We start from the raw sequence: 18,280 nt of genomic DNA on the forward strand, positions 1-18,280 counted from the left end.
ACTATTTCAGGTGCAGCCTGTTTTATTACATCTTCTTGACTAAAAATGAGTCTCGAAGACTGAGCAAGGCTAGGTTTTGACTGAATGGCTGGGTGAATCTCCTTGCTAAGGATCGTATCATCCGCTGAATGAAAAAATACCTCGTTACCCTAAGCATGGGGAGGATGTCTGTATTCCCATGGTAAGCCAGCAGCTACTTTGGGACCAGGCAATCTGTTACAGAGAGCACAGAGGGTTAGCATTTAGTGTGAGCTGACTTTGGCTTTGTAGAATAAAGACATCCTTCCAACCCCTATAACTGTTTTGTGTGCATCTCTAAGGAAAAATCAGTTACCCAACAACAGTCTTACAACATTAACACCATCAACCTATAAGGCCGAGAAAGAAGGAAAGTACTGTAAATGCACAGCTGCCCTCATGTTAATGGACACTGCTTATGGTTAGACTGGTGAGGAAAACCTTTAGGGCCTGAGGTCTTCTGTCTGAAAATGCTGTTGCACAAAAACTGAAGAACTCTGTGTATGGGAGAGTTTCAGTGAAATTTCATTTTGATGGGGAGTAGAAATGAATATTTCCAAGTGTTAAGGCATCCTGTTTTGGCATAAAGGGAAGGAAATACTGAATTGTTTTCAAAATTTTGCTTTTATCAATATGTAAACCCAAGATTTTGGTGGGTACAAATTACTTTTTGGAAAGTGTTTTGGGCGTGGAGGAAGGGAGCAAATAATTTTGGAGGTTTTGAGTTCAATTCCAGAAGCAAAACACAATTAAGTAGAAGCTGTGTGTGAGGCCAAGCTTGCATTCACTGCCTGGGTCTGTATAAACACAGCATCTGTGAAGTTCATGCAATTTTTGCTTAAAAGCAAACCAAAAAACCAAAACGACAAAAGCCTGCGTGAAAGAAAATTTACCTTAGTCATTCTTTGATATTACTCAGTTCATTATGGGAAACTTTTATCCATACTGAAATTCTAGAAGACTGTACAGTATAACAAGGCTATTCTCTAACATTATGCCAAGTTTTGGCTCATTATGGAGTGTAACACTGCCCTGAACAGCCTTTTTTCCCTAAGCAGGACTCCTCACCTAAGACTTAGTACACAGTTGTCACTCTGAAAAAAGATACAAAAATGAGCTTTTCATAAAATGTGCCCACAGAAACAGTACTGTTATTCTAACAACACCTGTGTTTCAGGAGACTCTTTGTTTTATTGTTCTTGCTTTCCTCTTTTTGAAGGTTTTCATGAGAGGAAACTAAAACAGAGTATGAGATGGGGTTTGGGAAGCAGAGATAATATCCAGAAGAAGCATGGAAGCAGGAGATCTGGTAGAGCTAGAGTTAAAGCAGGTATGGCTATGGACTGAGTGGGAGTAAACATGTTCCAATGTTGTTAGCTGTGGCCACTGCTGATTCTGCTCAGGAAAACGGTTACAACATAAAGGTGTGCATGAAACAGTGCCAGTGGTGGCGAAGGTGAGCCTGAGGAGAAAGCTGCAGATTCCCTGAAGAAAATTGAGGGGTTTGGAGGATTCTGTGTCTCTGAAGAGAAATAGGACTAAATTGTAGATACTGTTGCTTGCTCACCCACGTAAGTAAATTGGCAGCAATGTAGAAAACCATGTACGTATGTTTTTTTTCTTCTCTTGTTTTTCCTAGACACTAGAAACGACATGCAGAAGGAAAGTAACTTGAAAGAACTCCTTAAAGAACTGCCTGATGCTCATTACTGCCTGCTGAAGTATCTGTGCCAGTTCCTGGTAAAGGTTGCTGAACATCATGTAGAGAACAGGATGAACCTTTGCAATCTTGCCACTGTATTTGGACCAAACTGCTTTCAGTAAGTTGGGGTTTTCACTTTTCTTCGTGTGTTGACGGAGAGTGTAATGGAGCAGATGGCCAGAAATGTAGCTCAGGACCCTAATTTGTTAGAGTGATCAAACAGAGGCAATGACTAGGGCTTTGTGATAAATTTTACTGCTAAAGCTATTGTTTGAGCTGAACGGGATTTGATTTACTCTCCCATCTCCTCTCACTGTTTTCCCGAACAGTTGGTCAGTTTTCTATTGCTGTGTTGACAGCAGAGCAGGAGTATAATAATGAAAGGCCTTCAAACTGTGGAAGTGCAAGGAAACTTGTGCTCATACGGCTTTCTTCCTTTGCCATTAGATAATATGGATGTTTCTCTGCAGAAGGCTTTGAGAAAGTGTACATGGGGGAGAAGGACTCCTGTGCAGCACCCAGGTGCTGTATAATTTCTAGACATGGATACGGCATACCTTCTGCCAATTTACCTTGTGATCTGGTGTCTGTCCTTAAGATGCTGATGATTCTGGGCTCTTTATCCTTCCGGTATATTTAGAAACTGGTCTGGAGGTTAGGGGGTTCCACTGGTCTCTTAAGTCTTGTTACTGGACTCACTAGTTCTGCAAGTTTATTTCATTGGGCCCAGTTTCTTAGCGCTGGTGGTAAAGACAACATGTTGTACATTCTAGTGGAGCTTGCAGCAGTAGCCAGAAGAGTTATTTCCAGGTGTGAGAACACACTTGAGTAAGAATGTTTTTGTTGAGTTGCTGCATCTTCACCCCAGTCTTGTCTATAATACACCCACTGGTTGGCATCCAAGATCTGAGACACAGGAGACATGTAGGGAGTTTAGTTCAGTCATCAGTCTTGAAAGATGTGTGATATCAGCAAAAAGAGACAAGTGAGTTTCTTGCTACAAATGTCGGATTTGTATTGATCCTTTTAAAATTTTGCTCCGGAATAATACTGATAATAATACTAATAATACTAAGCCTAATGAGATTTAGATTAGATTAATTGCCTAATGAGGCTATCTCCCTAGGCTTCCTCTGTAGCCAGTGGAAAGAGGTAGACTTCTTTAAACAGAGAAAACATGACTTAGGTTCCTTCTAATCTATTGAGCCAGTTCCATATACCTAGGCGAGATGCTGCCTGCTCTTTTTTTAAGGGAAATATCTTTTTCCGTTGATTAGGGAGAGGGCACGTGGAGATGAGACATTTAAACTAAAGCTTGTCCTTGTGACTACACTGCTGCCTTGTCTTAAGATGTTGCTCATGAATGATGAAGGTGAATATGTCAGGATTCAAGCATTTGCTGTGTTAGTACAAAAGGATAAAGCGTATTTTGAAAACAATTGTCTTCCTCTCCAAAGGAAAGAAAATTCAGAAGACAGTAGTGTGTGCAGGAGCACATGAATACGAGAGTTAGTGGAAGCACAATACAGCAAATTTCCGATGAGGAAAAGCAAAACAGTTTTTAAAGATTACATTTCTATGGGCAGTTTGGGGATTTCTGTGTAAATGTATTAGTAGAGTTAAGAACAAATGAAATAAATTTTCAATTTAGTCCAATGGCTAAATCTCTATGACTCAAAGTCCCAAGCAGCTATTAGAATAATTTTTAGTTTACTCATCACTTCATTCAGGAAAGTTTAAAAATTAGCTTTGCATAGTTATTGGTGTAGAATGGAGAGTTGCATTTTGGAATTGCAATTGGCATTCCTAAGATTAAACCAAAGCATACTTCTTAAAAGCTGCATAGTTGTTGCCTCAACTGATCTCTGCTCCTAAGATGGCATAGAAAAGATGTAATAATTTTTTAAGGTGTAGGGCCTGCGTGCAAATGGGGCATAATTGTAAATTGTATCATTCCATTGCAGAATACTGAGAAAGGCAGAGTTCAGTGAAGGTGAAAACACAAGGGCTCTTGTGGCTGCGTACAAATGCAGCCAGCCCTGCATTTGTGACACACGTTGAAATAAATGCTCATGTAGTGAAAGAGGCAGTGAAAGCAAGGCTTAACACTTAAAAATGGCTAATGCGTTTTTTAGAAGACCCAAATATGTTGGGATTATGGATGTAGATTTTTATTTAAACCAAGTTTCACCATCAGATAACTCAGCTGTGTGTTTCATCAGGTCTTGGTCTTTTCAAGGTAGCTTCAGGATTGTGGTCCAGACACAAAGTTTGTAAGCAACAGTTCAAATACTTTCTCCTGTGTTAATGGATGCAGTTTTAAATTGCTGGAACTGTGACCATCTGCATCAACAAAGGTTTGATAGGAAGAGGTGTCACGGTCCACTCCTTGGTGGACCATGATGGTTCATTTCAGCTGTGATCCCGAAGTGCAAAAAGAAATGGCATCAAGCCCAGGGAGTTATGCTTTCAACACACAATTACTTTAATGGTTCTGCCCATAAAGCATAGGCATGCGATAGAAAGGAAGAATAATAGGAAAGATGAGGTTAAAAAGGAGGGAAAACCACGGGTCCACAGGCGTCCTTATGGTCCCGAATCCAGAAGGCATTCTGCTGCTGCTTCTTCAACCGTCATGGTCTTTTGGTGGGGAAGATCTTCAAAGTTCAGTTACTGAGGAACCATCTTTTATGCTAGGTAGCACACCTTGCTCCTCCTTGGACCCACCTCCACTCCACCTCTGTCCTGTGGAAATGTGCCAAACTCCGCCTGTCTGGAGTAAGGCTTCCATGCGTGCCCAGAGAGGAGCGTCTGAGGCATGGTCAGCTTTGGAGGCGGGTAACTTCTTACCAGGAGGTGTGATTTTATATTATAATGACATTATAATGAGGAAAGTTCAACTGATGTTTGAGATTTCTTCATCAGTGTTGGCACAGTCAGTGCGATCCATCTTCTTTGACAGCAGTTAGGTGGTTTTCTTTGCTTTGCTGCTCCAGTAAAATAGACTTGTACCAGGTAACGACACTGTTCATACTTTCGTACCACAATAACGACACCATTCATACCTTTGTACCATGGTGACGACACTGTTCATACCTCAGTCCTTTCTTCAGGGTTTCCACATCTGATAACAGCCAGCTCAGCGAACCACTGCAAACTCATGTCAAGACGTTAGTCCAGGTTTTGGGGCCTAGTTGCTGATGACAATGTTGAGACAATACCGGTCTTCTGATCGACTCTTACAGGAGGAAAGAACTCACAGCAGTGAACTTGAGGCATTTGGCTTAGCCAGCTGGTTGGCCAAGCAGCCAGAGAGATCCTCAGGATGCAATTCAGAGCTCTGGAGGAAGGCTGCCTGAAGCCTGCTTGACAAGGGCTGTCTTACTACTGGCGACAGGCAGCCCCTAGAGAGACTAGCTGCAGAAATTAAATATCAGCAGGTAGTTGAAGCAAACACTCCTCTCTTTTGGAATTGTTTGTTCAGAGCAGCTCATGGGTGTTTCTCTGGAACGAGAAAAGAAGGCTTAGTGTCCAGCCTGTCAGCAATTACACTGCTGAGGCAGGAAGATCTGAGATTTTTCTGTCAGAAATTCAGACTCATGTCTAAAATCAGTGTCAGAGTCTATGTAGTTGATGCACAGTGTCAAAGAAAATAAAGCTGATCTGATTATACCTTCTACAAGGTATTTTTAGTGATGTTTTAGATATTTGAACATATTATCTCCTACTCTATAACTGAAGCTGTTTAACAATTGAATAAATCTCAATGTTGGGCCACTTTCCAGACATTTAGACTTAATTTTAATTCTCTTCATCTTATTCTATTTTTCTACATCATGTTCTCAGTAAGTTATGTCATCTCCTAAACTTTCAACCCTTATGACTTTTATCTTATCCACTACTTCCCTTGCTTCTTTACTTGCTGTTTGACAAACTGCACTGGTGCTTTTCTAGTGAAAGGTTATCTTGTGCTTTCTGTATTTCTGATTAGTAGAAGAGGGGAGAAAACGACTATTTGCATTCTTTGTAATGAAGTGTGATGTAAGAGGTAGGAAAATGCAAAGGGCAAGGTCAAACAGCTCAAAAAAGGAAAATGTGATGGTTTAAGATTTAGAGCACTGTTTTCTTCCAATTTGGATTGTTCTGATTTATTGTGGTGGAAACCAAAGGTCAAGTACACAGAGAAATACAGCCCTTGGGGACCAATGAGCATGAAGGTATAAGAACATAAATAGTTGTCTTTTCTGTCACTGAGTGTTCTGTGTGGAGTATTAACACTTGCGTGGTTACTTGTGGAGGAAGTTATTGTCCATTGACCTGAATTTCAGGTACTGTAGAGCTGTAGCCTTAGTTATGGCCTGCTGCGTGTTTCCGCTCTGCTCTCACAGCTTATGCTGAAGAAGGAGGAGAGGACCAACTGGGTTTTCTGTCCTCCTCTCTGCTCTCTTGGAGCTGGGTGTCAGAGGGGCTGCTGTATTCATCCTGTCCTTTGGTTGGAATGGTTAGAGATGTGAGGTCTACCATGTACAGAGTAAGCAGAGGATCCATTCGCACACTTTTTTGCAGCTCTGTCTCAAAGTATGATATGGGTGTGTGGCCTCCATCGTTCAAGCCCTTACTAACCTGACTGTATTCCTACAGGGATTAAGCTTGTCGTGAGGGATTGCTCCATGCCCCTAAAAGTGGCTGGCAAATGCAGGTATCCAGTTGAAATGCTAGTTAGATGCAGTTATTTCTGTATAATGACTACGTAACAGAAGTTACCTGAAGGGTTGTACAAGAAAGCATTAGGTATGAAAAGATAGATTGTCTTTAGGTATGAAGAAGATGTAGATTCTCTGTAGGGTAGCTGTAGGTATTTCAGAGATTCAAAAAGATTTCCAGTGTGTTGCTGAATTTGTAATAGTTAAAATCTGATCTAAACTTACGCATGAATGTCTTGCCTTGGTTTCTAGCAGTTTGGGAGCCTAGGCAGATTTGGTATATGAAGCTGAAGTGAAAGCAGAGGGGCTAAAATAGAACTCTCCAGTGAGTAATGTTGGCCTTTGAAACATTATGTGAATGGACTTTGTTTTCAGGCAGTGCAGTCCCAATCCTTCATCAGTCTTAAAACCAATTGTAAGTCCAGGATCAGGGTCAAATTGAGTACTAAAAATTGTTGTTCTAACATTTGTTATTGCAAATTGGAGCATGCAAGATAACCTTTCTTACAGGGTTTGTATAGATTTTAAATACTGCATTTGCCAGCAGGGTAAAGGAGTTGTTTTTTGTAAGAATTCAGTATGCTACAGCCTATGATGCCAGTCTAAAGCATCAAGCACAATATAGGAAGGCCATAAGTGTTCTCATCCATAATCATATTAAATAACCATGAGTGCTTGCTTCCTTTTTGAGAAGTGCATAGGGGGCTATATTGCCGAGCCTTTCAGTGATATACGTTTGTTTTCTTCTCCTGTTTTTCTCTTGTATACTCAGCTTTGTCATCTGGAGTCCATTGAATGCCCTATATGTAAAATAAACTGATGATGGATAAAGATTGGTCTCTTCCTAAGTGGAGGAGTGTTCCAGCCAAATTCCATCTCAAGTCCTTCGTTCTCCTAGTGAGCACTCACCCCTTAAAGTTTCAGATGAGAAAGTTTCTCTTTTATGATCTGGCCAGTGCCAGGTGTTATGATATTTCCTATGACATCTTTTGAATGAAATGGTGATTCTTCCAATACGAAATATTCAGTGGTTTGGGTTTGGCTTTTGGGGTTGGGGTTGTATTATTAATATTTATTATTATTATTATCAACCTTTCAGTATATACCTTTCTTGAAATACTCCATGAAAATAAGTTACTGCTCTGGGTTGAAAATGTTCCGTCTTCTGATCTTGATTGAGGATTGGTAATAAAGCGTACGCACAGAATTTAAGTGGAAGAGCAGTTTCACAGGAAAAACTACAATCACAGAATATCCTGAGTTCAAAGGGGCCCATGAGGATCATTGACTCCAACTCCTGTCTCCGCAGAATGCAACGTAAAAGTTAAACCATATATCTAAGAATGTTGTCCGAATGCTTCTTGAGCACTAACAGGCTTGGGGCCATGACCACTCCCCTGGGGAGCTTCTTCCACTGCTTGGCCACCCTCTCAGTGAAGAACTTTTTCCTAATGTGTGCAAAAGAAAGTGGTGTTTGAGCTCAACTGTACAGCTCAGATAAAATCACAAGGAGCATTTTTGAAGAGCCTCTGTCCAGAAATTTTTGTAGATAGGAGTGATGTACTTTCTGAGTGGATGTTAGGCCATGGACTGCCCTTTGTCTACCTTTGTGTAGGTTGCACTTCCAAAACTGCCTACTATCACTGCAGTTTCCTGAGGAAAAATTGAGCTTTTGCTGGAGCAAAAGATTTTGCATATAAATGAATCCAGTCAGTAAAGTCTTTGCATCACTCTGACTGCTTTGCGTTACCTGCATTGCCTGCATTTTGCATTATGCATCTGCTGCAAGTAATATAGACAGAGATAGAATTACTGAGCTGATTTAGACTCCTAAATCTGACGTTACAGAAAATAATCTAGAAGAGATCGTAAAAGGTAGGTAGTTAGATGACTCATGAGATTCTCCAGTGTCTCAGAAGCTAAGGCACTTCCATAAAATTTCAGTAGTGACATGACCTTGTGTTTGGTCCAAACTGGTAAGACTTAAGTTTGTAAATGATGCAGAGCACGTAAATGACTCACACAGAGATTAACACCTACCTCAACTTAGTGTTGTTGTGTCTTCAGCTACCTGTTGGCTTCTGATCTTGCAGCAGAATCTGCAGATGTGAATATGCGCCTGTTTTCAGCTGTAGCAGTTTGTGGTCCAGTGTGTTAAGACAAATCACTTTGATCAGCTGAAGTACAGGGCTGAGTTGTGGCCATGAGGTTGCATCTGCTATAGACACAGTAACGTCTGTGTAGAGGAACAGTGGACTGCCTGAAATTGTAACCTCTTAAGATTACTGCAGCTCTGCTCTCAAAACCTTCAGTCATGCTTGTTGAGGGGCTCATGGGCACCTGAGGTACTAATGGAAATGCTTTGTGAGGGCTAGAGAAACGAAAAGTGTTCCTTGTCCTCTGAATGCCTTTATTTCTTCTGGGATTCCTTAGGAGAATGGCAAGGGGGCTTTGTGGTGCTCCTCTGCAAAAGGTGTTGTACAAACAGCGAAAGTAGCAGTCTGAGAAGACAGAGCATACAGCCCTCAGTGGTTTGCAAATTAGGATTACAGTGCTGTCATTCCATGCAAGCTACTTCTGCAGATCCACTTAAGGAAATGGTAATGTGCGTTCTTCATCTCAGACAGGGTGGGGTGAATACTGTTGGGAATTCGTAATGAGATGCAGAGTTTCACATGGAAATCGCTGGTTCTCAGTTGTGAGAGGGAGCTGTCAGCAGTTGCTGCCTGGGGAAATCAATTCAGTGATCTCAGTCCAGCTTATTACAGGCAGATGACTACATCCCAAGTGCTCCTGGCCCTCGTTTCCACTTGAAGCAAGTTTCTCAGGTGTGATGGATGGTGACAAGAGCCTTGTAGTGATGCCTGTCTTGTGCCAGATGCCTTCGTGTTTGGATGTGTTACTGCACAACTCAGCAGAGTCTGGCGATTTGCTCTGTCATGAGCCCACTCTGCGTTTAGCCTGTTACAGCTTGTTTACAGGGACCCTGTGGCATATTCATTTAAATAACTCATGAAATGTAAGTAATTCTTTCACAGTGCATTAATCTGACCTCAGGTCACTTCAGTTCTGAGTAAGAGTTGTGACCGAGCGCTTTGATGTGGTTTAACTCATTTGAGACTAGCTTTCTTGAGCATCCCCATGAAAGCAGACACGCTCTTAGCTTAAAGTAGTCTGGAAGAACCCAAAGAACAAGTGAGCACTGGACTGCATGGACATGAGTGGCATGGAGCTGTGGTGGGTGGGCCAGGCATGCTGGCAGGACATTGTGCAGAAGTGTGAAATACTGCTGGGTGTCATATTTTGAAATGAAGGGGTAACGACTTGATCTTATTCCCAAGTAAAGTTTTAACTTTGAGAACTACTGCTTTTTCTGCTTTAAAGTGGCTTCGCCAGTAATTTCGATCTTTAATATCCTGTAAAACTTGTGGTACTAATGCCCCTTTGCCCTTGGCCCTGCTTGACTGAGTCAGATGCTGTTAATGCGGATGCCTCATTTAAACAAGGCACATTTTTTCCAGACGCTTAATGTGGAACCACTGTGCTTTTCGCACAGATCACTCTGAGCATCTCTGTGGGAAGGGCAGGGTGTCTGAGGAATCTAAGGGGGCACACTAGAGAATTAGCTTCTGTCACTGCCTATACTATGTATCTGTTCATGATTTTGCAAGCTACTGCAAGAATTCAATGGGAGTTTTCCAGCTCAGATCTCTAAGATAGACCTGAACCCATCAACATTTTCTCTTCTAGAAATGACCACAAAAATTACAGGTTTATGCCTCCGTTCTAGAAAATGTATTTCTGGTAATGAAACCGATGTTCTGCTGCTGTTTCTGGTGCTGCTACTAAAGTAGTTTGTACATACATGTCTATAAAGGGATACAGTCCTGCCATTGAGGATTTTGTAACCAGAGTAAGATGTACATCTGATTCTACAAACAACACAGTTATAATGCCTAGTTAACATGGAAATTAGACATAAAGGAACCGTGACTATGAACACTGTTTTGCTGAAATGTTTTAATAAGGTATTCACAAAAGAGTATGAAAAATTTCCAAGGAGTACGGTGTGCATCATGTGGTAGTGTGAGGAATACTTTCTCATAAGACTGGGTTTTTCTAGTGAGTTGAAGTGAAATTTGTAGATATTACAACTTTTCAGACTAAGAAAAGCTACAGTAAGATATTCTTTTTTTGCACACATTTTCAGAAAAGTCTAGTAGACTGGTGGATCATGTAGTGTAGCAACAGATGGGTTTTAACTTGTATAAATATGTAGGGTGGTGCGTGCTCGTAATCTAAACTTCTTATATGTGCTGAGCTGAAGATTTATTGCAAGGAAAAGGTCACCATGGATAGCTCAAAGAGTATAATAGTCTTTGCCATGATGGAGGTCTAATAACAGCAATTAAAGGAAAAAATAAATGAGAAACTGTAAAATATGCCTGTTTTAGTGGCAGAGAGATGGCAATGGATAAAGTATGTTACACTACCATTAAAATAAAACAATTCATGCTGCTCTGCTTGGTTACATTCAGAGAGGGGTGATAAAAGACTAAAGGTGTGAGCTTCAGCCTTGGGTTCTGCATATGCATCTCGCCATACATGTACAGAATTGTTCAGGATAAGATGTTGAACTTTTCACAGATTTTATTTAATAAAGTTTAACTGACATAGTAATGTGGAGAAGGGAGGGCAAGAAAGGCATGGAATTGTGCAGAAATTAAATACTGGTTGTGTGCTTTCTGGAAACTTTATAGGCTGGACTGTTTTTCAGCCAGGAAGAGTTATTTGGTGTTAGCTGTTGCCAGTAGGGAGGTGTTGGCTGTAGTTCCCAGCAGATGTGGTTTAGGTCAGGGTTCTGCTCTACAACTCACTGAAGCTATCTGGAATCTTTATTTTGACTTGAACTTGCTCTAGTACATTTCCAGTCCGTTTCCTAGAAATGAAGTTCATAGGGCTGCCAGGCTTATTTTAGTGGTACCCTGTTTTGGAGAAATATTCTCCCAGAAAGTGGAGAAACGTCTTTTTATATGAGTCTTTCAGGCTGTTCTGCAGAAGGCAGCTTCCACCTCCATGTTTTAAAAAGCCCTGCAAGTTATCAGCCTACCTTCAAGAGAAACGGCAACTCAAAAATTACATTAAGAAGTCTGATGTACAGCATGGGGTCACCTGAAGCTGTGAAGAACTTGCTTAACTTTTGCTTTTAGTGTTCTGCTCAGCATGTGGGTTTCCTTAATTTTTTACTGATCCTCCTTGTATACTTTTGAGGTTATCACAAGCCACTTTTTTTAGGAATCTGTCTCTTCCCATTAACAGTTCAGAGCATTTAAATGCCTCATGCTGTCTCTGTTGCAGTCATGAACCCAACTTTTAGCAAATTTGTTGGTATCTCATTTGGTGGTTGTCTCAATTAGATCTCTACCTAGATTCTGCGGAGTAGATAGTTTGACCAACACATATGGTATTTAATATCAGTAAGAAAAACTGCAAACAAACCATGGTAGTTGTTAACACCATAGACACAATCCTTCTTTCCAGACAAAGTTTCCTGTGCCTGTTAGCCAGCCTGTATCCACAGTTGAAATGTTACAGAGACTCTGTGCAGGAACTTTTGTATGTTGAGTAACTGTAACGCTCTGCTTTGTGTTCTGTCCAATTTTAGCGTGCCCTCTGGATTTGAAGGTATAAAAGAACAGGAGATCTGCAACAAGATAATGACAAAAATGCTGGAAAATTACAATACCTTGTTTGAACTAGAAGGTTTGAAGAAGGATGAAGAAAAGCCCATGCGTGAAGAGCTAGCAAGAATTATTTTGGTAAGAGTGAGTATCTCTAATATTTCATTTTCTTACAGCAAATCAATAATGCAGGCTTATTGCAGGCTTCAATTCAGAAATCTTTTAGGTAAGTGGGAGGCAAGCATTGTAATAATGTTCTGTGTTATTGATTGGTATGCAGATTACAAATCAATTCTGCTGATAGGCTAATTTTCATTAGTAGTCTGGAAGTTGATTCTGTTAAACTTTATTCTTTGTTAGCTACTCACTGTTATTTGTATAGGTCTGCTAAAAATTAAATACTTTCAAATAGGGAGGCAGAATAATTCTAGGAAATATTCAAGCATTCTGACATGGTGAGCATTTATGGTGTACATCAGTGATGATAAACTTTTGTACTTTAGGACAGTATGAGGTCTCTAGCCTTTGCCACTATGAAGTCTGCTTGGCTCGAACATGTACCTGAATTTAAAAATCGCATGTTCTGACTTAGAACAGCCATTTCTGAGTGTGCTTGAAGACAAGCATTAAATAGTAGTTACTACTTGAAGAAAGTACATTGGAGCTGTTAAATAGAAGTGATATAATTAAAGTATAATATGTTTGGTGGGAAGAGGGCATGTGTGTAACATCAGAGGATTCTAAAGTTCAGAAAAAGTTGATAAAAGTAAGTAGGGCAGTCAGAAGTGCTTTGTTGTGGCTTGTGCCATCTCTACTACAGGAAGCAACCTGAAGTTTGTGCAGGAAATGGTTGTGAGGGTGGTTTGCAATTGCCTTATTTCCTTTTATGTGTTAGCTGTGCAGATAATTACTCCCTTCCAAGGCGTGAACTCTTGAGTTTGAGGTGGTTGAACTGCATGCCTTCCCTTGGTAGGATTTTGCGAGCACCCACTGATAAAACCACTGCAGCCTTCACTGGGTGGAGTGGAAGTCATCAGAAAATAAGTTATAAAAATATAGTGTCTTTGTCCTGAAGTTTGGTGTGAGCCCAAGTTCTGATAGTCAAGTGAAATCAGCTGAAAACATCTCTGCTTTTGCAATGTGTCACTGGGGGGTCTGTTGAATCTGAACTGCGGAGCAATCTGTACAAGTCGGACCCAGCTGCCTTTAGAAGGGTTGGTTGTTTTCTTTTGTGGTGAATCAGAGGAAGTCTTTAGTTGTTTAGTCTTTCAGCTGTTAGTAACTTTCACCTAAAATGCTTCTGTAGAAGGAAATAGAATGACTGACGACTTGCAAGGTCCTCCTTAATGTATGTTATTGAAGTCACAGTAACTTCTGGGTAATGGAAATGATCTGCCTGGTAGATGACAGTGATGTTTAGCAGCTGATGGTCACTTCAGTAACAAAAACAGTTTAAGAAGAACGTAATTGTAAAAAGCCGCAGTACTTTAGAGCCCAGAAGAAAGGCTTCAGATAGGTCTTCACCTCCTTCAAGCTTCAGCCTGTTGCAAAAGCCAAGATAGTCTTTCACTTCTAAGGACTTACTAGTAATTGGGAATGCACAAAGGTGGAGACCTGGGAGATTTCCCGCAGCAGTTCAGAGACCTGAGCTATCAAAGTGCATGGTGACAACCAGAATTACTCCAACAAAATAGCCTGATAGATAGTTACTCAAGTGACCTGAAAAACATTGCCCATCACTTAGCCTCAGGAGGCAGATGACTGCCTGAAAGGAATAAGCCATGTCTAAACACAAAGACTTACCTTGTGTTTGTGTCTTTGGATCTTGTTGACAGCTTCGAAATTCTGCTGGCAGTCTGCTGCAAAAATTTGACCTTGTTCTTCATCCATCTAATTTGGGCGAGAAGTTTTCTAGCTTAACCAAGACACAAACACAAGGAATACAAGCATCTAAGTTCATGTAGCAAAGCTACATAAGAAGTGTGTGTTGAGATTTGACATGTGGCTCATTGAAAGGATGTTTTATACCATTCCCAAATGTTATTTTTCTTGTATCCTAGCAGATATCCCCTATCCTAGCCAATTTGTATAATAAATTAGAGATGGTGCACTCAAAGAGAAAACCCAAGTGGTAGTAAATGAGATTCAGTAGAGAAATGTGATTGCCAGTTTGCTAATGCGTGAACTCTTACATACAGTAAGAGCTAGCTGGTCTGTGTCATGAAAGAACAAATGCCTCAGAGAATTATTTGACATAACCTGCATCACAGTGTCCAGAAAATAGCAGGCCATTTGTAAGCAAAGTTACTGCTTCTTGAAAAGCCATTGATGAATTCACATCTGCAGGTAGCTGGAGAGAGATTTGCCAAGTAATCCTGTCGGAAGGAGTGAAAAATGTAGGATGAGGAGGACAACACTCACATAAACTGAGGCCCTGTTGATTTTAAGGGTGTTGCATTCAAGCATGAACTATGGTGGAATGGGGGAGGAGACAGCAAGGAAAGGGAAGAAAATGAGGACCTGCGCTTTACCAAACTCAGCTGCATTTATCTAAATGGTTTTATTAGCTTTTACATTGTGAGCAGCAGGAGGGTGAGAAGGGGAGATTTAGATGACCTCGCTCACTTCCTTCTGGGGTATTTCTATCATCCCCTCCCCCAAATCGCTGGCTGTATTGCCAGTGTTTCACCCTGAGTCACTACATTGCTACCTTTCCCATGATTCCTTCACTCTCTCTCCTTTCTCTTTTCCATGTTTACATTTTTCTCCTAGATTCCCACAGCCCTGTCCTACTATTCTTCCTGTACTCAAACCTGATAGCCCTTCATTCCCTCTCCAGAGAGAAGGCTGGCAGTCTGTAGTGTAGTGCAAAAGCTCCAGCACTCTTGATACTACATGGCCTTCCATCACCTCCAGTTGCTGTGCACACATGCTGTAGCCCATCCACAGTCCATATTTCTTTGCCATCCTTTCTTTTATGTTCATAAATGTGGAGATAGCTTTTCATCTAGATTAGTACAGTGCTTGTGGTAATGTGACCTGCCTTATGTGTTTTCCTGGGTGTATAGTGTGGGGTTGGGGCTTCTTGAGACACTTCTTAGGTAAGCCTTAATGCTTCCTTTTCTTCAGAATGCTGCTGTTAGTTTTACCCAAAGGTAAGGTTCCTAAAATGGGAGTAGAGGTAGTTACAGGAAGAAATTGGTTTTTACATTGTGTTGAGAGATTAACCTTATGATGGTCAAAGCCATCACTGCTGATCCAGGTGTTTCTTGGTGAAGACTTTTGAAAGAGCCCTTATAAACATGAAAATTCTTATACAGGGAGAAGAATGCCACAAATTTACAGGACTAACTTGAATCAAAACTTGAAATCCAATAGCAATAGTTTAAAAAAGTAAGGAAAGACATCAAAAAGTACAACATCGAACAACGTACTTCTCTAAGTGCTGTAGTATGCCTTTCTAGCTTACTGTGTTACAAAATTAGCCCTGCTTTTTCATATAACTTTTTTCATGTCTTCAGGCTCTTACTTCAGTGCGGAAATCTTAACTGGAAAAGCAGGAACCTACATTTGGTTAGTGGCTAAAAGTATTGCAAGAATATTATTTGCTCCTGCAGTCTTTGGTCGTTCTTGAGGTGGCTTGGGTGCCTGTCACTTCACATCGTTCACTCATAATTACCTTTTTTTGAAGTCAACATCAACCTTAAATCATTAATTTTAAGCAAGTATCCGGAAACAGGGGAGTAGAGTCTCATGCCATCCCATCCCAATATGGGAATGTACCTCCTGTCATGTGCTCAGGGATGTTTACCATCTGCCTAAACTTGCATGACTCCTGTCACTTCATTGCCTGGATATCTTAAGATTTTCCCACACGTTGGTCATAAAATCAGTGGATTTTTAAAAGCAGGAAGTACTGCACTCTTAAAATGAAAACAAGAATATGTGGATCATTCAGATAAGGTCATGAAAGCATCAAGGTTCTTTTTGAGCAGTGTATTGGAAGGAAAAACAGCTTGAGTGGAGCAAGTTGCATCTTGTCTACCATGTTGGTCATAGCTAGGGGAAATACACAATGCTACAGACTTCCAGAAAGAGTAAGAGCATTTCATCAGGTACAGATTGTGGCAGCTTAAAGAAAATCTGTTTTAAGGAAGCCAAAAGTTAATAAATTTTAGAGATGGAGAAAAAGAGACTTCTGTAGGGCTGTTGGTAGTTTAACCACCGTTCTTGCTGTGTATGTGCACTGAGGAGTCAGAGGAACACCTTCACACCAGTTATATTTCTTCTTTTAAAGATTTCTCACTCATTGGGAAAGACAAGTTGTGCCAGGTAAAGGGATTTCTTAGCTTGCTTTCTCAGTGGATCATCATTCAGAAAGTAAGGGAGCTGGAAATCTCTGCAAGCTGCATTCCAGTCCCTGATTTGTTCCCAGGACTGTAAAGCTTCCTCTCACTCATTGCTCAGGCATATGGTAAGATTATAGTTAGAAATGGTGGGGAGATTTTCTTTGGAAACCTCTGTTAAAAAGAAGTGCAATTTTCACAAAATAGAAAATCTGTCTTAGAATAGTTTCTACTTCAATAGGAAATTGAACTGTCAGGTTTGTGATGCCTTGCCTGGCAGTTTCTCGCTCCTGGAAGAGTTTCTCACTCCACCGAGTAGAATGAGATCCATGTGATCTTCCAGGCAGGTGGCCAGCAGGTGGAAGTATAACATGTACTTTCTTCAGAAATAGATAGATAGATAGATAGATAGATTTGGAAATTCCTTCCCATAAAAGAATTATGAGGTTTGATTATTTTTTTAATTCCAAAATAAGTTGTTGGGGTTTACAGGTCTCATTTGTGGTCAGCTGTCGCTACAATCCTTAAGACTTTTATCCAAGCTTCAGTTTAATTTCCTAATCCAGTAAGGGTCTGGAAGAGTCTCAGCCTGTTGATGAATAGGGTCTGCTAGTTAGAGGGAAATGGGTGGAGAATTGTGCTGAGCATTCTGATTAGCTATCTGCTCTGTGTTCAGATTTTCAGGTTTATAAATAGCTATTTTTTATTGGGCAGTTTTACGTGTGAACAATTAATTCTCTGACAGTATATCTGCACTGCTGTGCATTTATCACATTATAAGTGTCAGGGTATTGTAATAAAATGTTGTTTATGTTTTACTTTGAAACAGAATTCCTAGTCTGTATAGGTATGGTCCTGGTAGATTTTTGTGGCACTAAGCTGCATGATAACTCATGTAATGAAAGATTAGTCAGTCTTGTGTTGCTGTATTGCCAATGTTATCACCTTGAATAAATAGGTTTACAAAACCTACAGTAACAACAAAAATAGTAATTTTGAATGAGGACCTTTCATTTCCAGAGTTCTTAAAGTGCTGTTCAAACTGCAGCTGCATATATTCCTATGTTGTATAGCTAGCCAGTGTTGTGTTGTTACAACTGTAATGAAATGGGACCTTGAATATCAGTGATTAGACTTCTCTAAAGATCAAAGATAGGCAGTGAAGAGGATTTTTATTTAGTTCAAGTGGCGAGGGAAATATGGGCAGGCAAACTATTACAAGACTCACTCTTGGGAGATTTCTGGAATTACCCCTTCCACTGGTTTCAGGTAAAATGTAACATCTTTATATTAGTATGATGGTTTTTAGCTTAGTATTGTCTTCAAATAAAACATACAATGTATTACCTAGTCAGGCAAGATTATTTATTTTCTAATTTTTCACCTTTTCCTTCTAATGCCTTCTTGACAGAGCACTTCTAGTTTTAAGAACCAGTCTGCTCAGAGCACATAAATGTTTGCACTGGAACACAAGCACTGGCATGATGAGGATGGAATGCAGTTCCTGGCGTGATTACATATTTGGGACAGGAATGCAAAAGGCTTTTCACTTTCTTCCCCCACGGGGTGGTAGAATACATATCCCTGTTTACCTGAGGTGGAAGAGAAAACAAGTCCATTTATAAGATTAAAATTATAACATTAAAATTAAATTAAAAATAAAAGTTACAAAGTCAAATAAAATTATAAATGTGCAATTTCAACATTGTGGATATAATGTAGGTGCATTCTTATGACCTCTGAACAGGCAGATTTTACTCCCTGAAGAGCTACAGAAATTGGTCTCTTGCTGGCTTTTGCAAAAACTAATAGTTTCAGAACAACCCTTTT

The 18,280-nt window shown here is 40.3% G+C and overlaps 1 protein-coding gene across 1 annotated transcript in view; it reads left to right on the forward strand.

Moving 5' to 3' along the window:
* Positions 1-18,280, forward strand: part of FAM13A (family with sequence similarity 13, member A) — a 133,279-nt gene that overhangs the window by 16,189 nt on the left and 98,810 nt on the right. The window contains exons 4-5 of the mRNA XM_009893746.1: positions 1,658-1,838; positions 12,089-12,248. Coding sequence (XP_009892048.1) covers positions 1,658-1,838; positions 12,089-12,248 — 341 coding nt within the window. The remainder of the gene's footprint in view (positions 1-1,657; positions 1,839-12,088; positions 12,249-18,280) is intronic.

The sequence above is a fragment of the Charadrius vociferus genome, unplaced genomic scaffold (genome assembly GCF_000708025.1).
Source record: "Charadrius vociferus isolate BGI_N301 unplaced genomic scaffold, ASM70802v2 scaffold59, whole genome shotgun sequence".
NCBI lineage: Eukaryota > Metazoa > Chordata > Aves > Charadriiformes > Charadriidae > Charadrius > Charadrius vociferus.